Below are 23,947 nucleotides of genomic sequence, written 5' to 3' on the forward strand. Positions count from 1 at the left end.
GAGTGATGGGCACTCTGCAGAGTTTGGAGGTAGGCAGTTTTGGGTTTGCCGTGCAGGGAGGCGGGATGGAGGGTTTCAACATTTGAGGGGAAGGGAGGGAAGGGAATGGGTTGTGTTGAATTTAATGTTGTTTCTCTTGACGGTGTGCTCCACACATATTGTAACGTAGAGACTACTCTTTATCTATGTACGGAGAGGTCCGGCCCCGCATGGCTACCGACAACACTAGGCCCCTGGAATGGTGATGCGAGCAGTCTCTGATATCTGCATCCTATCCTGGAATGTGAAAGAATTGGAAGACAGAATCAAGCGGGGGTAGTGCTACAATATGTTGAACGGCATTCACCTGATGGTGGTACTCATACAGGAGATGCATCTGATAGGTAACACTTGCAAAGCCCTAGACGGCAGGGGTCACAAGTTGGTGATGCATGCAGGTTTCACAACAAGCTCTAGAGCAGTAGGCATTTTATTAAAAAATAATTGCAGTTGACAGTGAAGCAACCCCCTACAACCCCCTACATAGATGCACAGCCCTCTCTGAAATATGGAAGGGGGGACCAATAAATATCCTATCGGTGTATAACCATCTGGCCTTACACAGCAGCACTCTTCTGGACTTGGGTGAACTCCTATTAGGGGGTGACTTTAATATGACCATGCGTGATTCACTTGACTGTCGACCCCCACGCCACGTGACCACTTCCCACACACATTTGATGGACTTCTTTACAGCAATGGGGTTGGTAGATGTATGGCAAACATACAATCCCATCACTCAGAATTTTACATTTCCCTCGTAGGCTCATTGGGCGTCTCTCCCGTATTTCCCTCCTATTCACTTTGGCCCACCACGTCTCGTGATACCGAGAGATGCACCATTTGGCTAGGGGGACATCTGACCGCTCCCCCATTTGGGCTTTATATATGGCATTGCTAAATGGAGCAAACACAAGGAGATGATGGACGGAGCGCTGAAACATTTCAGACACTCACCCCCAGTCACAGATCTGGGATGAATCCATCATCATTCTTTAGCTCACTTCGCCACCTCGGTTCAGACCCAGCTATATGCAAATCAGTCTTGACCCTGTGCCTCATGGGAACAGTCCAGCCCAAATTGCCAAGCCAGGTCTTCCCAGAACCGGAAAAAAGCATCCTTCAACCGGTTTCTGAGTGACACCCTTCATCAGCCAGGCTAGCTTGAATTCAGTGGCAAAGTAAGCAAGGGACCCACGTCTGGGCATACCCTGCCAACTTAGGGCGAACAAAGCAAACACAAGGAGATGATGGGTGGATCGCCAAAATGTTTCAGACACTCACCCCCAGTCACAGATCTGGGTTGAATCCATCATCATTTTTTAGCTCTCTTAGGAACCTCAGTTCAGACCCAGCTATATGCAAATCAGTCTTGACTCTGTGCGTCATGGGAACAGTCCAGCCCGAATTGCCAAGCCAGGTCTTCCCTGAACCGGAATCAAGCATCCTGGGACCGATTTCTGGGTAACACCCTTCATCAGCCAGGCTTGCTTGAATTCAGTGGCAAAGTGAGCAAGGGACCCACGTCTGGGTATACCCTTGCTCACTTTGCCACTGAATTCAAGCTAGCCTGGCTGATGAGGGCTGACGCTCACAACCCTTTCTCTACTTGTCCTTTTGAGGCTGAAAAGGTCCAGGGCTTTGAGCAAAATTCCCCCATAACTCTAGGGTTTCATATCCAGATTCAGGATCTCTGGACCGTTCTTTTTTACCCTAAACTTTAATGGCAGCGGTCCCTAAAGGGGAGGTCCTCCCTGAAGCATCCTTGTTAGAAAACAGAATATTAGATGACTACATGGTATGCAAAGCAATATCCTTAACATATCAAAAACTTGTTAACAGTGCATCCGACACATTGCTTCAGCTCCGGCAACGTTGGGTACTGACATAGGAGACATAGAGGATGAGGACTGGCTGGTAGCCCTAGCCTCTCCCAAAGAGATGGCGATCAGATCACGATTTTGTCTGGTGCAACTCAAGATACCACAAAGGGCGTAAGTCTTTTGCAATACATTGGTCAAAATGGGAAGGAGGCCGATTCAGCTTGGTTGCGGGGGTGTGGGGGAGAGAGCACCTCTTACCATAAACTCTGGCACTGTTCAGCAATACAGACTTATTGGACCTCATTGGTGGCTTTTATAAACAGTGTCAGAGGCGGGGGCTCGTCGCTCTCGGTGAAGTGCTGCCTCTTGAATGTGTGGGAGGCCACGGATCTGGGCCGCATGGAGCAAATAGGAGTCACTTTAGGCCTCATGGTCCCCAAACGGAAGATAGCAAGGTTGTGGGGAGCAGAATCACCACCACAGCTCAAGGATTGGAGGTGTAATATGGACTGATGATGGTGGCGGAGAAGGTGATCTAAGGGGGTCGCGGTTGCCCCCGTAAGTGGGAAAAGAGTTGGGGTCACTGGAATGAACTTTTGCTCTGCTTCAGGAATGAGGTCCTCTGCAGTGGCCATGGGCGGGAATGTAGTCACAAAAGTATGTAGTGATGTAGACTTATGATAACGTTGAGTTCCAACTTGTATGAAGTGGGGGATCCTGTCTCTATTTATGTATATCTATAAAGCCTGATGATATTGATTGGATTTTCCTGTCGCCACATATTCAAGAAGCCTGGCTCCATATTCTGTCAGGAGCCAGGCTTCGTATTACAAGAGTCTCCATTGTAACGCTATACCATCTCAGGAGCCAGGCATCTTATTACAGGAGTCTACACTCTGTAAGCCTAAAAAATTTCAGGATCCATGCATTGGATTACTGGTCTGCACTTTGTACACCTATCCCATGTCAGGAGCCAGGCGACATATTACAAGAGTCTACAGCCTGTGCCATGTCAGGAATCAGCATCGTATTACAGGGGCCTACACTCCGTACGCCTATACCATGTTGTGGTCCAGACGTTCTAGTACAGGAGTCTACAATCTGTAAACCTGTAACTTGTCAGAAACCAGGCATCCTATTACAAGGGTCTATACTGTGTACGCCTGTACCATGTAAGCATCTATGCATCGTATTATAGGGGTGTACACTCTGTAAGGCTTTACCATGTCAGGATCCCTGCGTTGTATCACAAGAGTGCACAGTCTATAATGCCTAGAGGCCAACAGCAGGCTCGGGCAGGTCCAGGCAGGTCAAGTTGGTACTGGTCAGCAGGGCAATTGCAGGGAGGTCTCTAGAAGCTTGTGGTGTCAATGTCGCTCACACAGGAGATCAGTCGACTAACCCTTAGAGTCACTCTGGGTAGCCTGTGACCTAGGCAAGCTGCTCCAGCCCTTCCTCCTCAGACAGCAATGCAGTCCTTCCAGCAGCGGGGCAGTCCTTGCAGCAGCGGGGCAGTCCTTCCAGCAGCGGGGCAGTCCTTCCAGCAGCGGGGCAGTCCTTCCAGCAGCAGGGCAGTCCTTGCGGCAGCAGGGCAGTCCTTGCAGCAGCAGGGCAGTCCTTGCAGCAGCGGGGCAGTCCTTCCAGCAGCAGGGCAGTCCTTCCAGCAGCGGGACAGTCCTTCCAGCAGTGGGGCAGTCCTTCCAGCAGCGGGACAGTCCTTCCAGCAGCGGGGCAGTCCTTGCAGCAGCGGGGCAGTCCTTGCAGCAGCGGGGCAGTCCTTGCAGCAGCGGGGCAGTCCTTACAGCAGCGGGGCAGTCCTTGCAGCAGCAGGGCAGTCCTTGCAGCAGTGGGGCAGTCCTTCCAGCAGCAGGGCGGTCCTTGCAGCAGCAGGGCAGTCCTTCCAGCAGCGGGGCAGTCCTTGCAGCAGTGGGGCGGTCCTTGCAGCAGCGGGGCGGTCCTTCCAGCAGCAGGGCAGTCCTTCCAGCAGCAGGGCAGTCCTTGCAGCAGCAGGGCAGTCTTTGCAGCAGCAGGGCAGTCGTTGCAGCAGCAGGGCAGTCCTTCCAGCAGCGGGACAGTCCTTCCAGCAGCAGGGCAGTCCTTCCAGCAGCAGGGCAGTCCTTCCAGCAGCGGGGCAGTCCATCCAGCAGCGGGGCAGTCCTTGCAGCAGCAGGGCAGTCCATCCAGCAGCGGGGCAGTCCTTCCAGCAGCGGGGCAGTCCTTCCAGCAGCGGGGCAGTCCTTCCAGCAGCGGGGCAGTCCATCCAGCAGCAGGGCAGTCCATCCAGCAGCGGGGCAGTCCTTTCAACAGCAGGGCAGTCCTTGCAGCAGCAGGGCAGTCCTTCCAGCAGCAGGGCAGTCCTTCCAGCAGCAGGGCAGTCCTTCCAGCAGCAGGGCAGTCCTTCCAGCAGCAGGGCAGTCCTTCCAGCAGCAGGGCAGTCCTTCCAGCAGCAGGACAGTCCTTCCAGCAGCAGGGCAGTCCTTGCAGCAGCAGGGCAGTCCTTCCAGTATCGGGGCAGTCCTTCCAGTATCGGGGCAGTCCTTCCAGTATCGGGGCAGTCCTTCCAGTATTGGGGCAGTCCTTCCAGTATAGGGGCAGTCCTTCCAGCAGCAGGGCAGTCCTTCCAGCCGCAGGGCAGTCCTTCCAGCAGCAGGGCAGTCCTTCCAGCAGCAGGGCAGTCTTGCAGCAGCAGGGCAGTCCTTGCAGCAGCAGGGCAGTCCTTGCAGCAGCAGGGCAGTCCTTGCAGCAGCAGGGCAGTCCTTGCAGCAGCAGGGCAGTCCTTGCAGCAGCAGGGCAGTCCTTGCAGCAACAGGGCAGTCCTTCCAGCAGCAGGACAGTCCTTGCAGCAGCGGGACAGTCCTTCCAGGAGCGGGGCAGTCCTTCCAGCAGCGGGACAGTCCTTCCAGCAGCGGGACAGTCCTTCCAGCAGCGGGGCAGTCCTTCCAGCAGCGGGGCAGTCCTTCCAGCAGCGGGGCAGTCCTTCCAGCAGCGGGGCAGTCCTTCCAGCAGCGGGGCAGTCCTTCCAGCAGCAGGGCAGTCCTCCCAGCAGCGGGGCAGTCCTCCCAGCAGCGGGGCAGTCCTCCCAGCAGCGGGGCAGTCCTTCCAGCAGCGGGGCAGTCCTTCCGGCAGCGGGGCAGTCCTCCCGGCAGCGGGGCAGTCCTCCCGGCAGCGGGGCAGTCCTTCCGGCAGCGGGGCAGTCCTTCCGGCAGCGGGGCAGGCCTCCCGGCAGCGGGGCAGTCCACCCAGCAGCGGGGCAGTCCTCCCGGCAGCGGGGCAGTCCTTCCGGCAGCAGGGCAGTCCTTTCGGCAGCAGGGCAGTCCTTTCGGCAGCAGGGCAGTCCTTTCAGCAGCAGGGCAGTCCTTTCAGCAGCAGGACAGTCCTTTCAGCAGCAGGACAGTCCTTCCAGCAGCAGGGCAGTCCTTCTTCTGAATCTTCCACATGTCCAGGAGTGTTCTGATGGAATGTTCTGAAGGTTCTCATTTTCATACTGGTGTCAGCTTTTTGTGGGGAAATTCCCCAACCAACCCCAAAACTGGTTCTGGTCCGTTCTTCCCCATCCCCTGGTCTTGTCTCTAAACTGTCCAGAGTGACAAAGGCAAGGCCAGGCCTGATGTCAGTTTCCTTGTGTGAATCTTTAGGAGTGTAATTAGGGTGGGGTCCAGCTTCTCCCCAGCCATTCTATCAGGAAGGCCCTTCCCCCTTACATTCTTTGCTCAGTGTCTGGAAGGGTGTAAAACAATGCCAATATGTTTTTAAGGGAGAATCAGTCGGAGCTGGCAGGCTTTGACAGCAGAATTCATTGCATCCCACATTTGACCCATTAAAGGTAATCTGATGGATGCATTTTAGGTGTAAATAACCCCAGACTGGGATTGAATAAAGGGATTTGGATGCACATCTTTGTGCACGTGGGGGCTTCCAGTGCACAGTGGGTTCTTATTTAACACATCTCGTTCTACACAACTGTATACACAAAGAAGGAGTCAAGATGGTAATATTATATATCAATAATAAAATGAATGCCCATGCCGACCCTATGGATCCCCCATAGGATAAATCACAGATAGATCCTATGGATGCCACAGACTAGTTCAGCCAAAGATGAAGGAAGAATCCTAAGAAGTAACAGTGCCTCGAGGTCACAGCGTATAGTGACATGAACTCTCCTCTCTACAGAGATAGTATGGTGCACTAATCCCATTAAAAGTTCTAGAACAGGGAAGACGGGCTCTACAGTTGCAGAGATTGTGTGTTTATTGACCCAAGGTTCTAGAGTAGTGATGAAGGGGTTTAAAGTTGTAGGTATTGCGTGCTAACCCCACCAAGGTTGTAGAGCAGTGATGATGGTGGTTACACTTGCAGGGATTATGTGCCTGTCTCCCTCTGTAGGTAGGGTATGTGGGCAGAGAACTGTGGGCAGAGATCTCTGGGCAGAGATCTCCCAAAGTACTGCAGCTTTTAAACATTCATCATTGCTGATAACAGAATTTCCATTATCCACTGTGTGCAACGTAACAACCTGAGGATGAAAGGGTGAGTTTGCCTTGCTGGAATTCACAGTTATGTCTTACAGGTCAGACAGATGCCAGCAGTGAGCACTTACCTCACTGAGCCATCTAGTAAACTTGAGGATATATTTTTAGAGGGGTTTGTGCTCTAAAGGTCTAGATCAGTGATGATGGACTTTGCAATAACAGAGGGTGTGTGCTAATCCTTCCAAGGTAGTAGAGGAATGGCTTATATATTCTTGTCCTCATATCACCATCCAGCTAAGTAAGCTGTGAGCCAAGATGCCTCTATCCGGAACGTACATGCATGCTGAATATTTCTTATAGTTTTGCCCTTTTGTAGGAAGGAGAACTGCCCATTTCTCAACAAGAGAGAAGTATAATCATAGGATGTTATGATTTACTTTGCCATATCACAAAGGGACACCATCTTTTCTCTTCTAAGGCAAACTTGCGGTCCAAGTCCAGTCTACTGACATCTCTTACAGATCTTAGCCTTTCTTATAACTTTGGTGGGTTGGGAGTAATCCATTTCTTACAGATTTCCTTTCTTGCTAGAAATATCAGAAAAAATATACATATGTATATATAAATATCCAAGTTTAACTCGTCCCAGTAAAGGCACAAGTCCATTTCAAATAGGATAAGGCAGGGGCTTACCTTAAGTTTTTCAGCCAATAAATTCTTGAAACACCTGAGTTACATTTCCCCAGAAGAAGGCCAACAATGGCAATCCACAAACATGCCATTCGTATATTGTCCGCTTCTGTGTCACTGTACTTCTTAGATTTTGATGGTTCCAACATGGTCTTTCTTAGCTAACTTCGCTGGTGACCAATAAGCTCTATGGAGAGTCAACAAATGATTCTTTTTAAGTTGTGCTGGTTTGACCAGAGTGTATGACAGATTTAAAGATACTCGCCATAATTGCTCTGTAGCCAGCTCTGGAAGATCCTTTTCCCAGTGCAGGGATGGTCCTCCCATTTTCTCATCGGCTGTAGAAATAATTATCCAAAACCACTGGAAAACCTCTTTCTTAGGTTGTTGCTTAGCTCTCACCCACTCAAGAAAATCCTGCACTGAACAGCCCACCTCCGACAACTTTTTTGGATGACCGACAAAAACACATCTGCGGGTAAATGAATTTGGAAAGCGCCCCCGCCCCCCAACATGTCGGATATCTCTCCCTGAAGTTTCCCCAGGTGGAAATGTTGCCATGCTGGGGAAGATAACTAAGTTAATATTTCATCTACTTGGGGGTTCCAGGAGAGCCCTAAATTGAATTGGTGCCGGTTCCGCTTTGTAGTCTATCCCGAGAATTTTCCTAAAGAAGACCCACACCCTCTGTGCTGTTAAGAGTACCTTCAACGTAACTTGTTTAAAATTTTGGGTCCCCAAACTTAAACAAAAAACATATTGAGGCCTAAATGCTTCAACATAACTTCATACAATTGACTCATGTAAGAATTATCTAGCTCTCCAGCCAAGAGCAGGGAATTCTTGAACTGGAAAGCATAACAGTCTCATTCAGAGCTTTTTTCATGAGATCCTGGCTCCCCAGGATGCCCATATAAAGCTGCCGACCCTCCGTTGCTTCAGTCTCCTCCGGGGCTTCATTCATGAGATCCCGGCTCCCCTGGATTCCCATATAAAGCTTCCGACCTTCCCTTGCGATTTCTGCAAAAGGTTTTTGGGTAAAGGAAGTGGTTTAGTGTTAAACAAGACGATCACCTTAGAAAGAACCAGCATCTTAATGATGTTCACTCTCCCATAGATACCGAGGGGCAGATGTTCCCACCTTGGAAGGAGATCATCTCTATAATGGTGTTGGTTGAACATGAAAGATCTTTGAAAAACAAGAGACCAGAGGCATTTGGCAAAACAGGAACCGTTAGTTCGATTAAACATAGCGGCCGGGAGAACTGTTACAGGCACAGGGTCAAATTTCAATCACTCTGTAGCAGTCTTATATAAAGTTAATTTTTGGCAGGAAAATTATTCTAGCGATCCTTGTATGCTGAGGAATATAAGTTGCTGCCTCTGGAGTCATAAATTATTTTTAAGGGATAATCCAGGTGGACCTCGACCTTGCATGGACACAATGCGGCCAGTGGGTAACGTGTCCAGATGTCTGGCATGGGGAGCATCCGATTGCTGTGTTCTGATTGGCTATAAGCCCATTACAAAATAATGGGGTAACCCAATAATTGCCTGAAATTCTGGGTACAATAGGTAATGAACAAGTGGTCCGTGACTGCTTTAGAGAGGAGTAATTTATAGCTTATCATGTGTGTGTTGCCTAAGTCAAACACTGGTAAGACATACCAACAAGGAACACAACAACATACCCTGCTATCTAAGATAGCATTCTCCAAAACGTACAGTCAATGTAAAACACAAAAGCGCCAAAGAATTGTTTGAGTCCAGTATATTTAATTTCATATACTTGAAACAGATCAAAAGGTAATTTAGACAAAAGGAAGGTACAAAGATTGCTCAAGTGACGGGAGACGGATGGGTGTGCTCGTGATGGGTAGGGAAAAGTGAATAGTCACTAATATTCAGAGTTTATACATTTTTAATGCTTAGGTAATGGACTGGTAAAGAGACCAGTACAGAAAGGTCTGACCCAAACAGATTATTTATAACATTTTTTACTGTTTTTCTGAAAATGCATAAATGCAACATCAAGCGAAGGGGATGGGATGAGATACAGGCCGTTGATGGGTGGGGTGCGTCGACGTTTCGACTCGTCTTGTGCATAGAGGGTGACTTATACCTCCGCTGTGAGTCTTCTTCAGGACGGAAGGGGGGGCAGGGTGCAACCTAGGGGTGAAAGATCAACTGTCGGTTAATTGGCACCTATTACCCAATCCGCGAGAGAATCGAGTGACGTTATAGTACTGACCTAATCCTGGTGCCACACAGGCATCTCGGGTAAACCACTGGAGGTTGAGTAGTTAATGGCTCTGTCAGGGCTTTCTGTGGAAAACCAATACTAAACTTAGTATGCATACAATTCTGCAATGTGGCACAAGGTATGAGGTTACTCTGATTCTGCACTCACTCATTAGTAGTGAGCTGAAATCCACTGATGAGGGCCCACCTTGTGAAGTCCTCACCGGTATTTAAAACCGTCAATTAATTAGAACATAGTCATCAGACATTTTAATTAATCTGTCAAAATCTGCAAGTTAAGGAGTAGGAACGAAGTTAAATAAGGGTTAAAGGCTGCCAAAGTAAAGCTTGCCGTTTTGGCAGTGGTTTCAGAAATGTACCTTAAATGAAAAGCTGGGCGTCGCACGCCTCGTAGAATCCCTTCTGCCAAGTTCAGAAGCAGGAATGAACTGGCAAAAGGCTTCCGTTTATATGCAGAAAGCAGTGTGAGACAGGGAAACATGCATGTCGCACGTTCAGCCCTCGCACGTCATTCAAGGAGCTCAGATCTCGTAATCCACGGAGCCCGGAGGTTAACTTCAAAGGCCCAGGTTGGATGCCAGAGAGTGCAATACTGTAATATCCTTAAAGCCATGCCGGCAATTTTATAAGGTGCAATTATATACAGTGATAACTCTTAAATGAGAAGGTACCGACAAGAAAATGGGTTCCAATCTCAATTGGAGAATAACATGTGCATCCAAGCATGCCTAATCGGAGATATGTGTAGGAATTACATAACATGTATGTGTACTAACTCCCTACAGTGCAGTGAGAGTGATAGGGTGCCATTATATGCAGTGTACTAATACATAATGGGAGTACGCAGTGTGGGAGAAAACAAATGTGGTATTCGCAATCGTGGTAATTATTCATGTGAGGATACCGATTTGCGTAGGGAGTTGTACATATAACATAGGAGAAGCTTAAGGGGTGTATATGCAAGAGAAGAAAACATAGTAGTTCAACAAACCATGGGGATACATATTTATGCATGTATAAAGGTCACATGTGAAGGTACGGATCGACAACACTTAGGTGTATATACATGATGCCATGGATGGGAGGTGCATACATATATTACAATTCATATTCACAAGCGGTGTATATACATGGAGTGCATACATATTACTAATCGTATTTACAAGCGGTGTATATACATAGAGTGATAAGGAATCTAATGTATTCTGCCTATTTACAAACTATAAAGTCGATGCTGGGTAGCAATATAGCCTGCCTATATACATCCTACTAGCTATATATGGAGTGTCAGAATGTGCAGGTCTAAGGACCAAGGTTCTGGATGGGTGTGTTTAGCCAATACTCAAAGTAGCCGCCTGTCTGGCTATCTCCTCGTATTCGTTCAACCCCTAAGTGCTGTGTCAAATGTGTAAATCCATTTATACTCAAAATAGCTCAGGGTGTTGGAGAAATTCCCACCCCTTGGGTTCCTTTGGACTTTTTCGATCACCCACCCTTTTAGGCTCTCGGCCGAGTGCCCAAAGGTGATAAAGGGTTCTACTAGTGGGGCACCTTGTACCCCACACCATATACTACTACAGTGTTGTAAGACACAGGTTTTGACTTTCTGCGTTGTTTGCCTGATATATAAAAAGTTACTGGGGCATTAGATGGCATATATGACCCATGAGGAGTTACAATTGGTGTGATCCCTCGTTGTGTACGTGTAGACACTTAAAACGGCCCTTGATGGGGGTGATGTTCCATAGTGGTAACTGGACACTGTTGGGTTTAGGTGGAAGTAAAGATTTCACCAAAAAGTCCCTGATACTTTTCCCTTTTATAAAGGCATGCATGGTGGGGTTTGGTATACCCAGATCGTCAGCAACCAGGTGGCAATGTTTGTTAACAGTTTTCCGAATGTCATTGCTCTTGGTGTACACAAGTTAATCGATCCTGTGTCTGGGAATTATTGTTTTAAGGTTCCAGAAGATACTCCATGTGGCTAAACCAGGCCCTCTTACGTGCCTTCTTGAGGAGCCTGGCGGGATAGCTACGATCAGTCAACCAATACTAGTTTTAGTAGGATTAGGTCTACTGACCTAATACCGTCACTCAGTTCTCTCCCGGATTGGGTAATAGGCGCCAATTAACTCACAGTTGATCTTTCACCCCTAGGTTGCCCCCCCTTTCATCCTGAAGAAGTCTCGCAGAGGAGGTATAAGTCACCCTCTATGCACAAGCCGAGTCGAAACGTCGACGCACCCCACCCATCAACGGCCTGTATCTCATCCCATCCCCTTCGCTTGATGTTGCATTTACAAAAAATTGTAAACATTTTTATAAATAATTTTTGGGGGACAGGCCTTTCTGTACTGGTCTCTTTACCAGTCCATTGCCTAAGCATTAGAAATGTATAAACTATGAATATTAGTGACTATTCACCTTTTCCTACCCATCACGAGCACACCCATTCTTCTCCCCTCCTCTGAGCAACCTTTGTACCTTCCTTTTGTCTAAATTAACTTTTGATCTGTTTCAAGTATATAAAATTAAATATACTGAAATTAAACAATTCTTTGACGCGTTCGTGTTTTACATTGACTGTACATTCTGAAAATGCTATCTTAGATAGCAGGGTATGTTGTTGTGTTCATTGTTGATATGTCTTACTAGTGTTTGACTTAATTAAGCAACACACACATGATAAATTATAAATTACTCTTCTCTAAAGTAGTCACGGACCACTTGTTCATTACATGATTGGCTATATATTCCTAACTAATGTGGTATCTGAATTTGTAGTGTTTTAGGAACACACGTATCCCCTCCAGCCATGTGTGCATTATTGGGGCCAATTCCGGCCGTGCGTACTTTATATACACAAGACTCCACCAGAAGCAGATGTAACCTGTTTGTCAGCCCCCTCTCACTGAGCTGACCCCCGCTCATAGACAACCCAATCTGAGGCACTCCGTGGACTCACATGAAGCACTCTGGTCTCACTGAGCTATCTGCCATAGAACACCCACATCCTGTCATAAGATGTTAAAGGTACTTTTGGATATCGTTAGAGCTTTGACTGTTGTGTATGAACAGTAACTCACACTGAGCACTAGTCCACAGGCGCTGCTCTTAATACTGAATCTTATTTCAAATACAGGTCTTATGTGATGTTCATCCTTTGTTCCTGTAGCTGTCATTGCTCTTTAATACAAAGATGATGTGTGTGTTATTTATTACAGGTGTAATAATGTGAAGATTCAGTACCCAGAGATGGTGGTGAAGAGTTATAAAGGTAAATATCATTGTGACGATTAGCTCTGTATGTTTCGGTTCATGAAAATGATGTGGTATGGTGTAGTTTTGTGTGGTATGGTATGGAATGTTATGTTATGTTCGTATGGTATGGGATAGGAAGGGATGAGATTCTGTATGGTATTGTATAGTTTGGAACGTTATGATTGGATGGGATGGTGTGGTGTGCTATGGGTTGGCATCATGGTGTATTATGGTATGATGGGATGGTGTGGTGTGGATTGGTGTGGTGTGCTATGGAAAGGTATGGCATGGAATGTTATGGTGGTATGGTATGGGGTAGGAAGGGATTAGATGCAATTGGATGGTGTGGATTGGAGTTTAATGGAATGGTATCTTAAGGCAGTATGGTATGGAACGTTATGATGGGATGGTGTAATGTGATATGGGGTGGGATCATAGTATAATATGGATGGCATGGAATTGCACCTCAGAATTTGGCATGTACTGCATAACACATTCTGTTTTCCAGAGTTCTAGCTCCAACAGTGACCTAACACATGCTTCTGCAATGACCCAGCACATACTGACCTAGGGCATGCACCTACACTGACCTAGCACATGCATCTACACTGACCTAGCACATGCATCTACACTGACCAACACATGCATCTACACTGACCTAGCACATGCATCTACACTGACCTAGCTCATGTATGTACACTGTCGTAGTTCGTGCACTTACCCTGAGCTACCCCATGCACCTACACTGACCTAGCGCATACTTCTACTCTGATCTAACGTATGCACCTATAGTGACGTAGTGTATGCACCTACGCTGGCCTAGCGCATGCACCTACACTAACCTAGCGCATATATCTACACTGATGTAGTGCATCCATCTACAATGAAGTGTAGTATATGACTGGTACTGTATAACTTGGAGTAGATCTGTCATTCTGTACCATCAAATGCAGTGTACTGACTAGTACTGTATACCTTCGAGTAGCTCTCTTGCTCTGTATCATCTAATATATTGTACTAACTAGTACAGTATGTCTTGGATCAATTCTGTTATCTGTACAATCTAATGCACTGTACTGGCTATTACATTATAGCTTGGAGTAGCTCTGTAGCTCTGTACCATCTAATGCAGTGTACTGACTAGTACTGTACTCCTTGGAGTGGCTCTCTCACTCTGTAACGGCTAATGCAGTGTACTGAGTTGTACTGTATACCTTGGAGTAGTTTGCCATCTTATGTGGATTACTGGCTTCTACTGTATGCCTTTAGAGTAGCTCTATGACTCTTCACCATCCAATGCAGTCTTCTGACTAGTACAGTATACTACTAGTAGCTATCTTACTCTGTGCCATCCAATGCAGTGCACTGACTAGTACTGTATACCTTCTAATAACTCTGTACCATGTAATGCAGTGTACTGACTAGTACTATATACTTTCTAATAACTCTCTCACTGTACCATGTAACGCAGTGTACTGACAAGTACTGTAGACCTTCTAATAACTCTCTTACTCTGTACCATCTAACACCGTGTAATGACTAGTACTGTATACCTCTAGTAGCTTTCCTTCCCTGCAGCATCAATTGTGGTGTACTGATTACTACTGTATACCTTTGAAGTATTTGAAGTAGTTTTGTCACCCTGGGACTTCTAATAGAGTGTACTGACTAGTACAGATCCCCTTCTAGCACCTCTGGGATGCACCCCAGTTGCAGAATATTTGCCCCAAGATTTCTCATCTTTTTCTACCTGAAGGACAGCTGTCGAAGTCTGGTTTATTTTTGAGAAGCAGCTTCACCGCCTTTTCTTTCCTCCTAGTTCTTGCTTCTGCTCTAACTTTGCTGCTTTAAGACTTATTTTCCAGTAGTGGGGAAACTTCCAGTAGTAAGGTTGGATCCAATTGTAATAAGGGTTAGCTTATCATGTCACTATTTATTCGACTGGTGTCCTTTTTGATCACTGAGAGTATCTGCCGCCTGAATTCGTTCCAGCTCCTCTGGGACTTCTAAGAGAGTGTACTGACTAGTACAGATCACCTTCTAGCACCTCTGAGATGCACCCCAGTTGAAGAACATTTGCCCCAAGATTTCTCATCTTTTTCTACCTGAAGGACGCTGTCGAAGCCTGGTTTATTTTTGAGAAGCAGCTTCACCGCCTTTTCTTTCCTCCTAGTTCTTGCTTCTGCTCTAACTTTGCTGCTTTAAGACTCTTATTTTCCAGTAGTGGGGAAACTTCCAGTAGTAAGGTTGGATCCAATTGTAATAAGGGTTTGCTTATCATGTCACTATTTATTCGACTGGTGTCCTTTTTGATCACTGAGAGTATCTGCCGCCTGTTTTCGGTCCAGCTCCTCTCCCAGTGTGTTAACTGATTCTGTTCTGTTAGCGGTTATTTTTTAGGTCTCGCCTATGCAGCGCGCATGCGGTGCTCTAGGAGGGCCTTTAGCCATCCGTCTTCACTTTTCAAGCGCTGCATTCGTGCTTGTGGCGGCATCCACCTGGCGGGATCGAGCAGCGGCGTGCCACAAGCACAAGTGCAGTGCTTGAAAAGTGAAGACTGCGCGAGCACACACGCACGCACCACTCCCGGGCTTGTTCTGTTAGTTGCTCTCTCTACAAGCAGAGAGAAAAGTGTCTATTTGCCACAAGGCAGCGTGAGCAAGCGGAGAGTGGCTTGGAAACATGAGGCGGCATACCCGATCACCTCCAGCCTCTGACGGCGTGTTGCTGGGCAACCGAGTACACCGCCTGCACTCCCAGGTGAAACATTTGCACCCTTGCTTGTGTTGTGTGTGAGCATCCGAAGAGTAGCAGTGCTGTCCCACAGCACCTTGACCAAGTATACGATGGCGTTGCACTACTTTGGCAGAGTTTGGGACTATTTTGGAATTTATTTACAAGCGCTTTTCACAAGCGCAACTGTTTATCGTAAAGTCACTTTTCACAACCACTACTGTGCGCCCGCCCACTTTTTGTGCATGCTGCTCTGCACCTTTACTCCCTCCTCTTGTGCTACGTGTCCCTTCGTCTAATTACCGCCCCCGCTTTTTGCTCCGCCATGAGACTGCCCGTAGCTCCTCTTATGTTGTTCATCCCTTCTGCCATTAGGGTACCTTGCCCTCTCCTGTGGCCGTAGCGGATCTGCTAAGCAGCCCCTCCCGTTGCTGGCTCCATTATTGCTGCCCCCGTTCCCTGTGTGGGCTTGGTCAGGGAGGCATTTTCAAGTTGAATACAATATACACGTTCTTCATACCCCGCAGACGCACCGACCAAGATACAAGATGTCCATTAACTTGATTAGGATTCTCTAATTGTGACTGATTGACATATGCAGCGGTAGTGCTGTGGACTTCAGGCAATATTTATATATGTGATTTTCTTTTTGCTTGTGTCACGGCGCAAGATATTAAACAGTTATTACGTCCATGTACCAGACCGAGGTCAAGACAAAGAGTCGCTGTAGGTGATGCACAGCTGCTTGTTTATTGTTTCAGTTTCTGGGACACTTTAGCATCAAAGTCGGGAGCTTCTTGACAAGATGGTTGTTCTGAATGGACATATGACGTGGTGCTCCCTTAAGTGCAGAAGTCACTTTGCAGCAATATCCACAGCTTTATTAGTTGCCAAGATAGACTGATTCATTTGACCACACACGTCACCCCTGAGTGCCTGCGAATGTTGGTTTAGGGATCATAATGAAAGACTTGTTCAGAAGGGGTAAAGGTTTGAATCCCTGCAGTCCTTTCTGTTGCTCTATAGCTTTGATTGCAACGATTTGACTACCAGGCATTGGCACCTTTTGCAAGTTATGCAAGCTCTTACTAACTTGTTGCTGTTTACAGATTCGGCTATGGGCAGAATCATAGACATCAATACACCAAAATGGCAGGTGAACCAGAAGTGACATCACATATCCTTTGACCTTAATGACATCACATTAGGGGATGCATATGACTACTACTGACTCCAAGGCATGGTGAATAGTGACACGGCTCATGGTCCTCCATGCTAATTCAGCATCATGTCAAGGGAAACCGTGATGTGGCACTCTCCAGCTGTGATAATTAAGAACACGAAGATGGTGAAAGGACACAAAAACACAGAGTGCTCTTTCAAGGAACTTGGTTCCTTTTTTCATGCAGTATATAATGCAGGAAATTGACATGCAACCCATCTCTTTGTGTGGGTGTGCAACTCTGATCAAGAGTCTGTCCACAATTCTTCATTCTTCAGGAAGTGGCTTAGTCAAACGAAGGTGTACTCCAGCCTTCCTGCTCCATCGAAGTATAGGTGATTTCACACAAGATGCATACACTTGGCTTTCCATTGGTTTCTGGAGGGAGAGAGAATGAGAGTTAGGAGAGCAGTATAAGAAACCGGTAGGAAAAGGAAGGAGATCAGTTCTGACTACTAGTAAACCCTGCTGATAACTGTAGGGTCTAAATAAATACAGGACTCATCCCAACTTGGGTGTGCTCCTCCCATCATTTAATTAAGATCTACTCACACATACAGTTGGTCCTAGTTAGGCTAGCCATGTAAACGACATAGATTTACACAGGAAAAGCTGGTAATCGTTGTCTACATGGTTTGATCAGCTGCTACTAGTCGTTGTCTTGGCCGATTCATGGGGCTGTGTCCCTACCACACATCAAAGTCTAGTCCTCTATCAGTGAGCATCATGTACAGCACCCATCAGGAGACTTGTTACCCGGATCTCTTGCACAAGAAAATGCGTGGAGTCGGTCACTTGAAACAGAGCTCTACTGAGCTGTGACCCTGGGCCCAGGGCACTGCTCAAGGCCTCGCACATGGTCACAGATGATCTTAATGGTGATATTACATCACTATTGACATTTTTGATGATATCACTAAAATCATGTTTGCTGACAGTGGAAATATTGCTGTTTAATTGAGTGACCATTGCATGGACATCTACATGTTGTGGTAGTGCAACCTTCTCGCCAATTTTAATGTCTGATTATGTGTATTGGTGGAGTTTCAAAGACATCAAGCATTATCTTTAATCAGTCAAGATATTCGTTATGAGTGACTTTTATTGACGAGTGCAAAACAGATTTTTTTTATAAGGCTTTATTGTTGACTGCAGCAATACATTGTTTTGATTGTTTTCCATGCTGCCTTAAACACTGATCTTGAATAAGGGAATAAACAGGGCATTTTCTAGTCAGCCTAAGACTTGCTACCGATCGTGTTTTCACAGTACTGCCCCATGTTTAACAACACTGAAGGGAACATTTTCTGTTGAGGTACAGTTTTTACTGTTCATCACTGTATTTGTGTTTGAAAGAAAAGATATTAAAATAAAAGTAAATATCCCATCATTCAACACAAAATACCATTCCACATAATTACACTCATAACACACAATCTCACTCCACATAGTTCCACTGCACTCAATACCACATAATTACTATCCGCATAATTCGACTGCACGCCATGCCTCATAATTCCACTACACAAATCCACTCGACACAATTCCGCAACTAAAAATTACAATCCAACCCACATAATTCCACTACACAACACATGCATACACACACATAAAATGTGTTTTACACAGGTAAAGCACATTGCCATTTACAATGCCAATAGCTCTAACTCAAACAAACGCGAGACCTATTGCATTTCCAATGCTTGTATTGAATGTTCCCTGTAAGATGAATGAATGAATATACAGCTACATAACAAGAGCAGCTTTGTTTTTATTCGATTATTAATGATCGAAATATTTGTGCAAAAATGAAACCCTTTGTGGTCGATGCTAAAACAAATTCAGTTTGGGATGGATCCCTAAAGACATTTACTAATTCAGTGACAGCACGGCATGTAATGCGGGTTTACCCATCGTGAATTTAAATGCCCAAACAGTAATCTTTTTTTTTTTTTTGGATATCTCTATCGGTATTTCATATAAATAATATAAAAGCAGTGACACGATGTTACATAAGGCCCTATTTCTTTTCTCGATAGCGCATGGTATATGCTCCTAATGGGAGCTTGTTTGTTATTCACATGCAAGGGACTTAAAGCTCGAGTATACCATCACTGCCATTTACTTTCAAGGTCCCAGTGCACATAACCCGGAAACATCCCACAAGGTTCGTCTTCATAGTATAGTAGACATGAGTTGCAGCATTTTTTGTTATTTCTTTTTTAATACAGGTGTTCAATTTTACATAATATAATCCTAATTATATATAAGCTAACGGAAATGGCAATAGATCTTGCTAAACACTTATAAGGTCCCAAAGGCGAGACCTATTGGCTATTCCAATGCTTGTTTTTAAAATTGGGTAGACTTGAGCAGACTGACTAGCATTATTTATTATTTATTTATTTAGTATATTTATTGAGCGCAATCCTGTCACCAGAGGGCATCCTGGCGCTTGAACTAGAGCAGTGGCACTATTCACTTACACAGCAGATTTTAGGAACAAGTGCGTTTTTAGCGCTTTCCTGAACGGAAGGTAGTCACTGTGGCTTCTCAAGGAGAGTGGCAGAGAATTCCAACATTTGGCCGCTGCCACACTAAACGAGTGGCCACCCATCCTGACTCTAAAAAACCGCGGGACCACCAACAAATGAGCAGAGGAAGAACGTAGAAGTCGCGGGGCAGCATACCAGGTGAACATGTTCTGCAGAGGTATCGGGCCCAGCTGATGTACTGCTCTAAACACCAAGCAGGCGGCTTTGTACATCACTCTCAGATGTACCGGGAGCCAATGTAGCTCTCTCAAAGCCAGGGTCGAAGAACTAGACCTAGGACGTGAGAGTGCCAGCTTAGCGGCCATGTTCTGCACTCGTTGTAACTTCCCCACCAGATGTTTTGGGGCCTCCAGAAGCAGCGCGTTACAATAGTCTAAACGACTAAGTATTGTCCCACGAACTACTTCTGGTCTGGCTTGGGCGGGGAGAAGAGGCAGAACTTTACGCAACATGCGTAACAGCATCATGCACGTGGACGTGGTTTTGTTAACGTGTAGGTCTAGCTGCAAATTTGGACCGAAGATCACCCCCAGGTTGCGAGAGGATGCCGCAGCCAATACTGGCTCGGGGAAGGAAGCCGGCCAAAAGTTCACTGGAAGTGCCCGCGGGATCCGATCTAAAGAACAGTAAAGGACCTCCGTCTTGGCACTATTAAACTGTAAAGAATTGGCCCGTAACCAGTCTGCTGTGGCTGTCATGCAGCGATGAAATATCTCCAGCGAGACCGCGTTATTGCCCTCCAAGGAAAAGACCAGCTGGGTGTCATCAGCGTAATTAAAAACCGAGACACCAAAGGATTTTATGAGCTGGACCAGAGGGCGGAGGTACAGATTGAAAAGTATTGGGCTGATGGCCGAGCCCTGTGGCACCCCCTGCCCTACCTTCCTTGGCTGAGAGCAAAAAGGAGGAAGCGAAACCAGCTGTTGCCGACTGCCAAGATAAGATATAAGCCAATCTCTTGCAGCCTCTGTAATCCCACACTCTTCAAGTCTCCCGACAAGGGTCCGATGGCAAACCGTGTCGAACGCGGCCGACATGTCGAGCAGCACTAAAAAGGCTGCCCTCCCACTGTCGACTCGCGAACGAAGATTGTCCAGCACGGTTACAAGCGCGGACTCCGTCCCGTGCCCGGGGCAGAAGCCGAACTGTGCCTCATCGAACCAACAGATGTTTTCGAGGAAGCCTGAGAGCGAGCGGGTCACCCATTTTTCCATGATCTTAATAGGAAAAGGGAGCAGAGAGAAGCATGCGATCCACTCTTTCCCAAAATGAGACTTTTTGCTATGTGCTTTCCTAAGCCTCTTACGCTGTCTTTTAGTCGGTTGTGTGATGTCTTCAAGTGGGTTACATCTTAATAAAGTATGGGTAATATGGGTTACTGGTTCTCCCAGATCTATACTAGTTTTGTGAGGTGGACAAAGCAGAGGGACACCACAGCTTTCAGTTCTCCGGTGGCACCTGCTAGTTCACGACCTTTGGGCTCCACGCCGCCGCTGTTTCGAAATTACTTCACTCGGCTCCACTGTAACCTTTCCTAATTCTGTTGTTTTTTTGACAAGAAACTTTATTTGAAGCACAATTGTCAGAATTGGTTGGCGTGGTAATGTCCACTGTTCTTGGAGTGGTCTTTAACTGCAGCTTAATGTCGTCCAAAACAGATCCTATCAATCTTGGGAGCGATGCCAGTTTATCTAAAACTGGACTGCAGACACAAGCAGGAACATATTGAGTGTCAACGTGTGCCCTCTGGAATGTAGAGAGCTATTGTATTCAGTAAGTCCACCTAGATGGCTGACTTACTAGACTGGTATGTTAAGGCTTTGATGAAAGTTTGAAATGAACTAAGCAAAATATCCCACGTATTGTTGTCGTTTCCTCACCGACAAGTGCAGTGGCGGTCCAGTACTTCGGCTTGTAGGGAGATGTCTGGAGTCAGTGATAAGGGGGGCAGCCAGAGGTATTCCTTCTCCCTGTATCAAATATTTATAAGTAACAAGGACCCCCTGAATATATGAATACAGTAATTCCTACGTCAGGAAAACACACTTTATGAAATATAACAACCTAGGCAATTCAATACTTAAACCTCATGGGAAAATGACAATAGAGAAAAGATTACTAGGTGTATCCAAAAGGTCATCAGTGACATAAATTTTATTAGCACAAAAAAGGTTAAAAACATTAAAAAAACACACAGGTTGATTTTCAGATATTTTTAACTAATTTCACAAATTAATTGAACCAACATTACATCAAATCACACTATAATTAAAAAATCATAATTCAAGTAAAGAAATTAATATAAATAAAAACAGATAAAGGTGGCAAAAAGATTTTCTCGACGCGCGTTTCGGCGACCAGAGCCTTCTTCTGGAGTAGCCATATTATTTAATTTCTGTACTTGAATTATGATTTTTTAATTATAGTGTGATTTGATGTAATGTTGGTTCAATTAATGTGTGAAATTAGTTAAAAATATCTGAGAATCAACCTGTGTGTTTTTTTAAATGTTTTTAACCTTTTTTGTGCTAATAAAATTTATGTCACTGATGACCTTTTGGATACACCTAGTAATCTTTTCTCTATTGTCATTTTCCCATGAGTTTTAAGTATTGAATTGCTTAGGTTGTTATATTTCATAAATTCTCCCTGTATCAACACAGGCTTTGCCTGTGGCTCCACCTGTGAGTGGAAAGGTCTCATCCTATTGAGTCTTCCTCCAGAACTCAAATGGAATTCGACAGCCCTATTAGAGAAATACCATTGGTAATTTACTATTTTGTTCCCTTAACAGGATCCTTGCCGTCCAAGCCTGAAAGTTGAGACTTAAAGCTGTTATCGTTGGAATTAAATGGTTGGTGCACCTCAACTATCACTTGCCTATCCTTGCCCTTTGTCGGGACAGTGTTTGTCTCTATTACGCATTTATCCGTCAGTGGCCCATTGGAATTAAGAACCAGTCCCTCAGGAACTTTATCCAGCTCAGACTGCAAAATCTCTAAGTCATTATGACTTCAATGAGCTCAACACCTGACTTTGCCTTCTCTCCATGGCTTGGAAGCTCCTTTTCGCCAAGTACTCCCACTGGAAGGCAGGTTTTTTTGTTTTAATTTCTGCGGAGGTAACAGATTTGAAAGATATCTTCAGAGTTTTGGGTGTTATTTTGGAAAAACCAGGTTAAAAGGCACGTAGCAGGCTTGTAATCCACTTGCCTCGTTGTGATATGTAAGTAAAGCAGTCACTGGATTCTTTAAAAAAAAACAAATTTCGTCTCGATTTCCCTCTGTACTATTTTGCTGGTAGTTTGAACCTCTGCTATAATTGAAGGAAATCCCCTTCTTGTTCAATCAATCAATCAATCAATCAATCAAATAAACTTTATTCGGTTTCACAAAAGTAAACCATAAAACGTACCCCCCTACTTGTTTTGTTGTAGCCTCTGCTTGCGCGGGTTTCATTTTTTTTTAATATCAACCAATTGTAACACTTTTGTCTACGCCGAGCAGTTATTGGCCTGTTCTTCCTGAGCTCATAGTGAGCTCATAGTGGGCATTTCAACCTCGCTATATTGAGTATCTAAATTGACTCAGTAAATAAAATAGCCGTCATGTGGTGATTACCTTCGCGGGTTTTCCACTTTATGTGCTCTCAGGGACTTAAAGATTACACTGCGCACCCCACGTAACCAGAAGATGGTTACTTCAACACTCAAAGTCAGACACAAGTCTTTGCCCCAGCAAGGCTATTAGTGGGAGGGTTTTTTTTCACTAGGCCACTGGCGTGTTGGACGGTCACCTACAGGTGCGGACATCCGAAGGAGCTTGCGGCACCGACCTTATGCCAGCCGCTCTCGCGCCTCTCGGAGATTACCGCAGCACTGGCAATACCTGCAACCAGTGGCGTAACGAAAGTTGAGGGTGCCTCCCTGCAAGTTACATGGAGGGGACACATTCCGCATTTAATCCGGAGCTCTCGGGCCTGAGTACTGTGCTGAGGGGCCCCCTGCAGCCCATGTTCCCCCTGCACCACAGGGGCTGCGTTGGCCTTTGTTATGCCACTGCCTGCAACCACATGCCTCCTGGGTTCTTAAGTATAATCCCCAGCTCTAGTTGCTTCCAGTGTCACTTAATTCTTGTTGCCCCTGTGTCCTCGCCGGTTCACCAGCCACACTTCTTGAATTAGCCTGAATATCCCAGCTGCAAAGGGGCTGATGCTGAGCGGAGCGAGCCTGAGCGTGGTAAATGTCCCACGCAGGGCCACACTACCCCGCTACTGCTGCCCACGCCAGTGTCTTGCTGCTGGAGCCCTTCTGCTGAGACCTCTCTGCCAAGGGACCGTTGGGACCGCACAGACCACTTCCTATTCGGAGCGGAGCCGTGGGGATGCCAGCGCAGGCTGGTACAAGCTCTGAGCTCTAGCAATGCACCCGGACCGGAGAAAGGGCCGGAGGCTCACAGGAGCTGAGCCTCTCTGATCCGCTCCTGGAATTGCGGTGCGTCCTCGTATCACTCATTACCATCTAATACAGTGCACTAACTAGTATTGTATAGTAGTAGTAAGTAGTAATAGCTCTTTATTCGGTTTATCACAAAGAAAACCATAAAAGACACAGTCCGAAGCAAAATCCATACAAATACAGCTTATAAGGAAAAACATTTCATACAGGGCATTATACAATGAATAAAAACAGACGTATTGTATAAAAGAAACTATTGCTTTTAAAATGTCATTGTTGTTTCGTGGGCAAGTTACTAAAGATTTTTTCTGTGGTTCATAATACATTTTAAAAAATTTAAAACTAGGTGACACACTTCTTCAGACTCTAGGGATTGGAGTCGATAGAAGGCCGGTCGACACTGTCTACATATCGGGAGAATCCAAAGTTTTCTG

At 46.0% G+C, this 23,947-nt stretch overlaps 1 protein-coding gene across 1 annotated transcript in view; it reads left to right on the forward strand.

Annotated features, from left to right (window-relative positions):
- Positions 1-23,947, forward strand: part of LOC144754946 (E3 ubiquitin-protein ligase TRIM11-like) — a 73,729-nt gene that overhangs the window by 40,725 nt on the left and 9,057 nt on the right. Inside the window, exon 5 of the mRNA XM_078643302.1 lies at positions 12,511-12,563. Within this exon, the coding sequence (XP_078499428.1) occupies positions 12,511-12,563 (53 nt within the window). The remainder of the gene's footprint in view (positions 1-12,510; positions 12,564-23,947) is intronic.

Source organism: Lissotriton helveticus, chromosome 5_1, assembly GCF_964261635.1.
Source record: "Lissotriton helveticus chromosome 5_1, aLisHel1.1, whole genome shotgun sequence".
Lineage (NCBI taxonomy): Eukaryota > Metazoa > Chordata > Amphibia > Caudata > Salamandridae > Lissotriton > Lissotriton helveticus.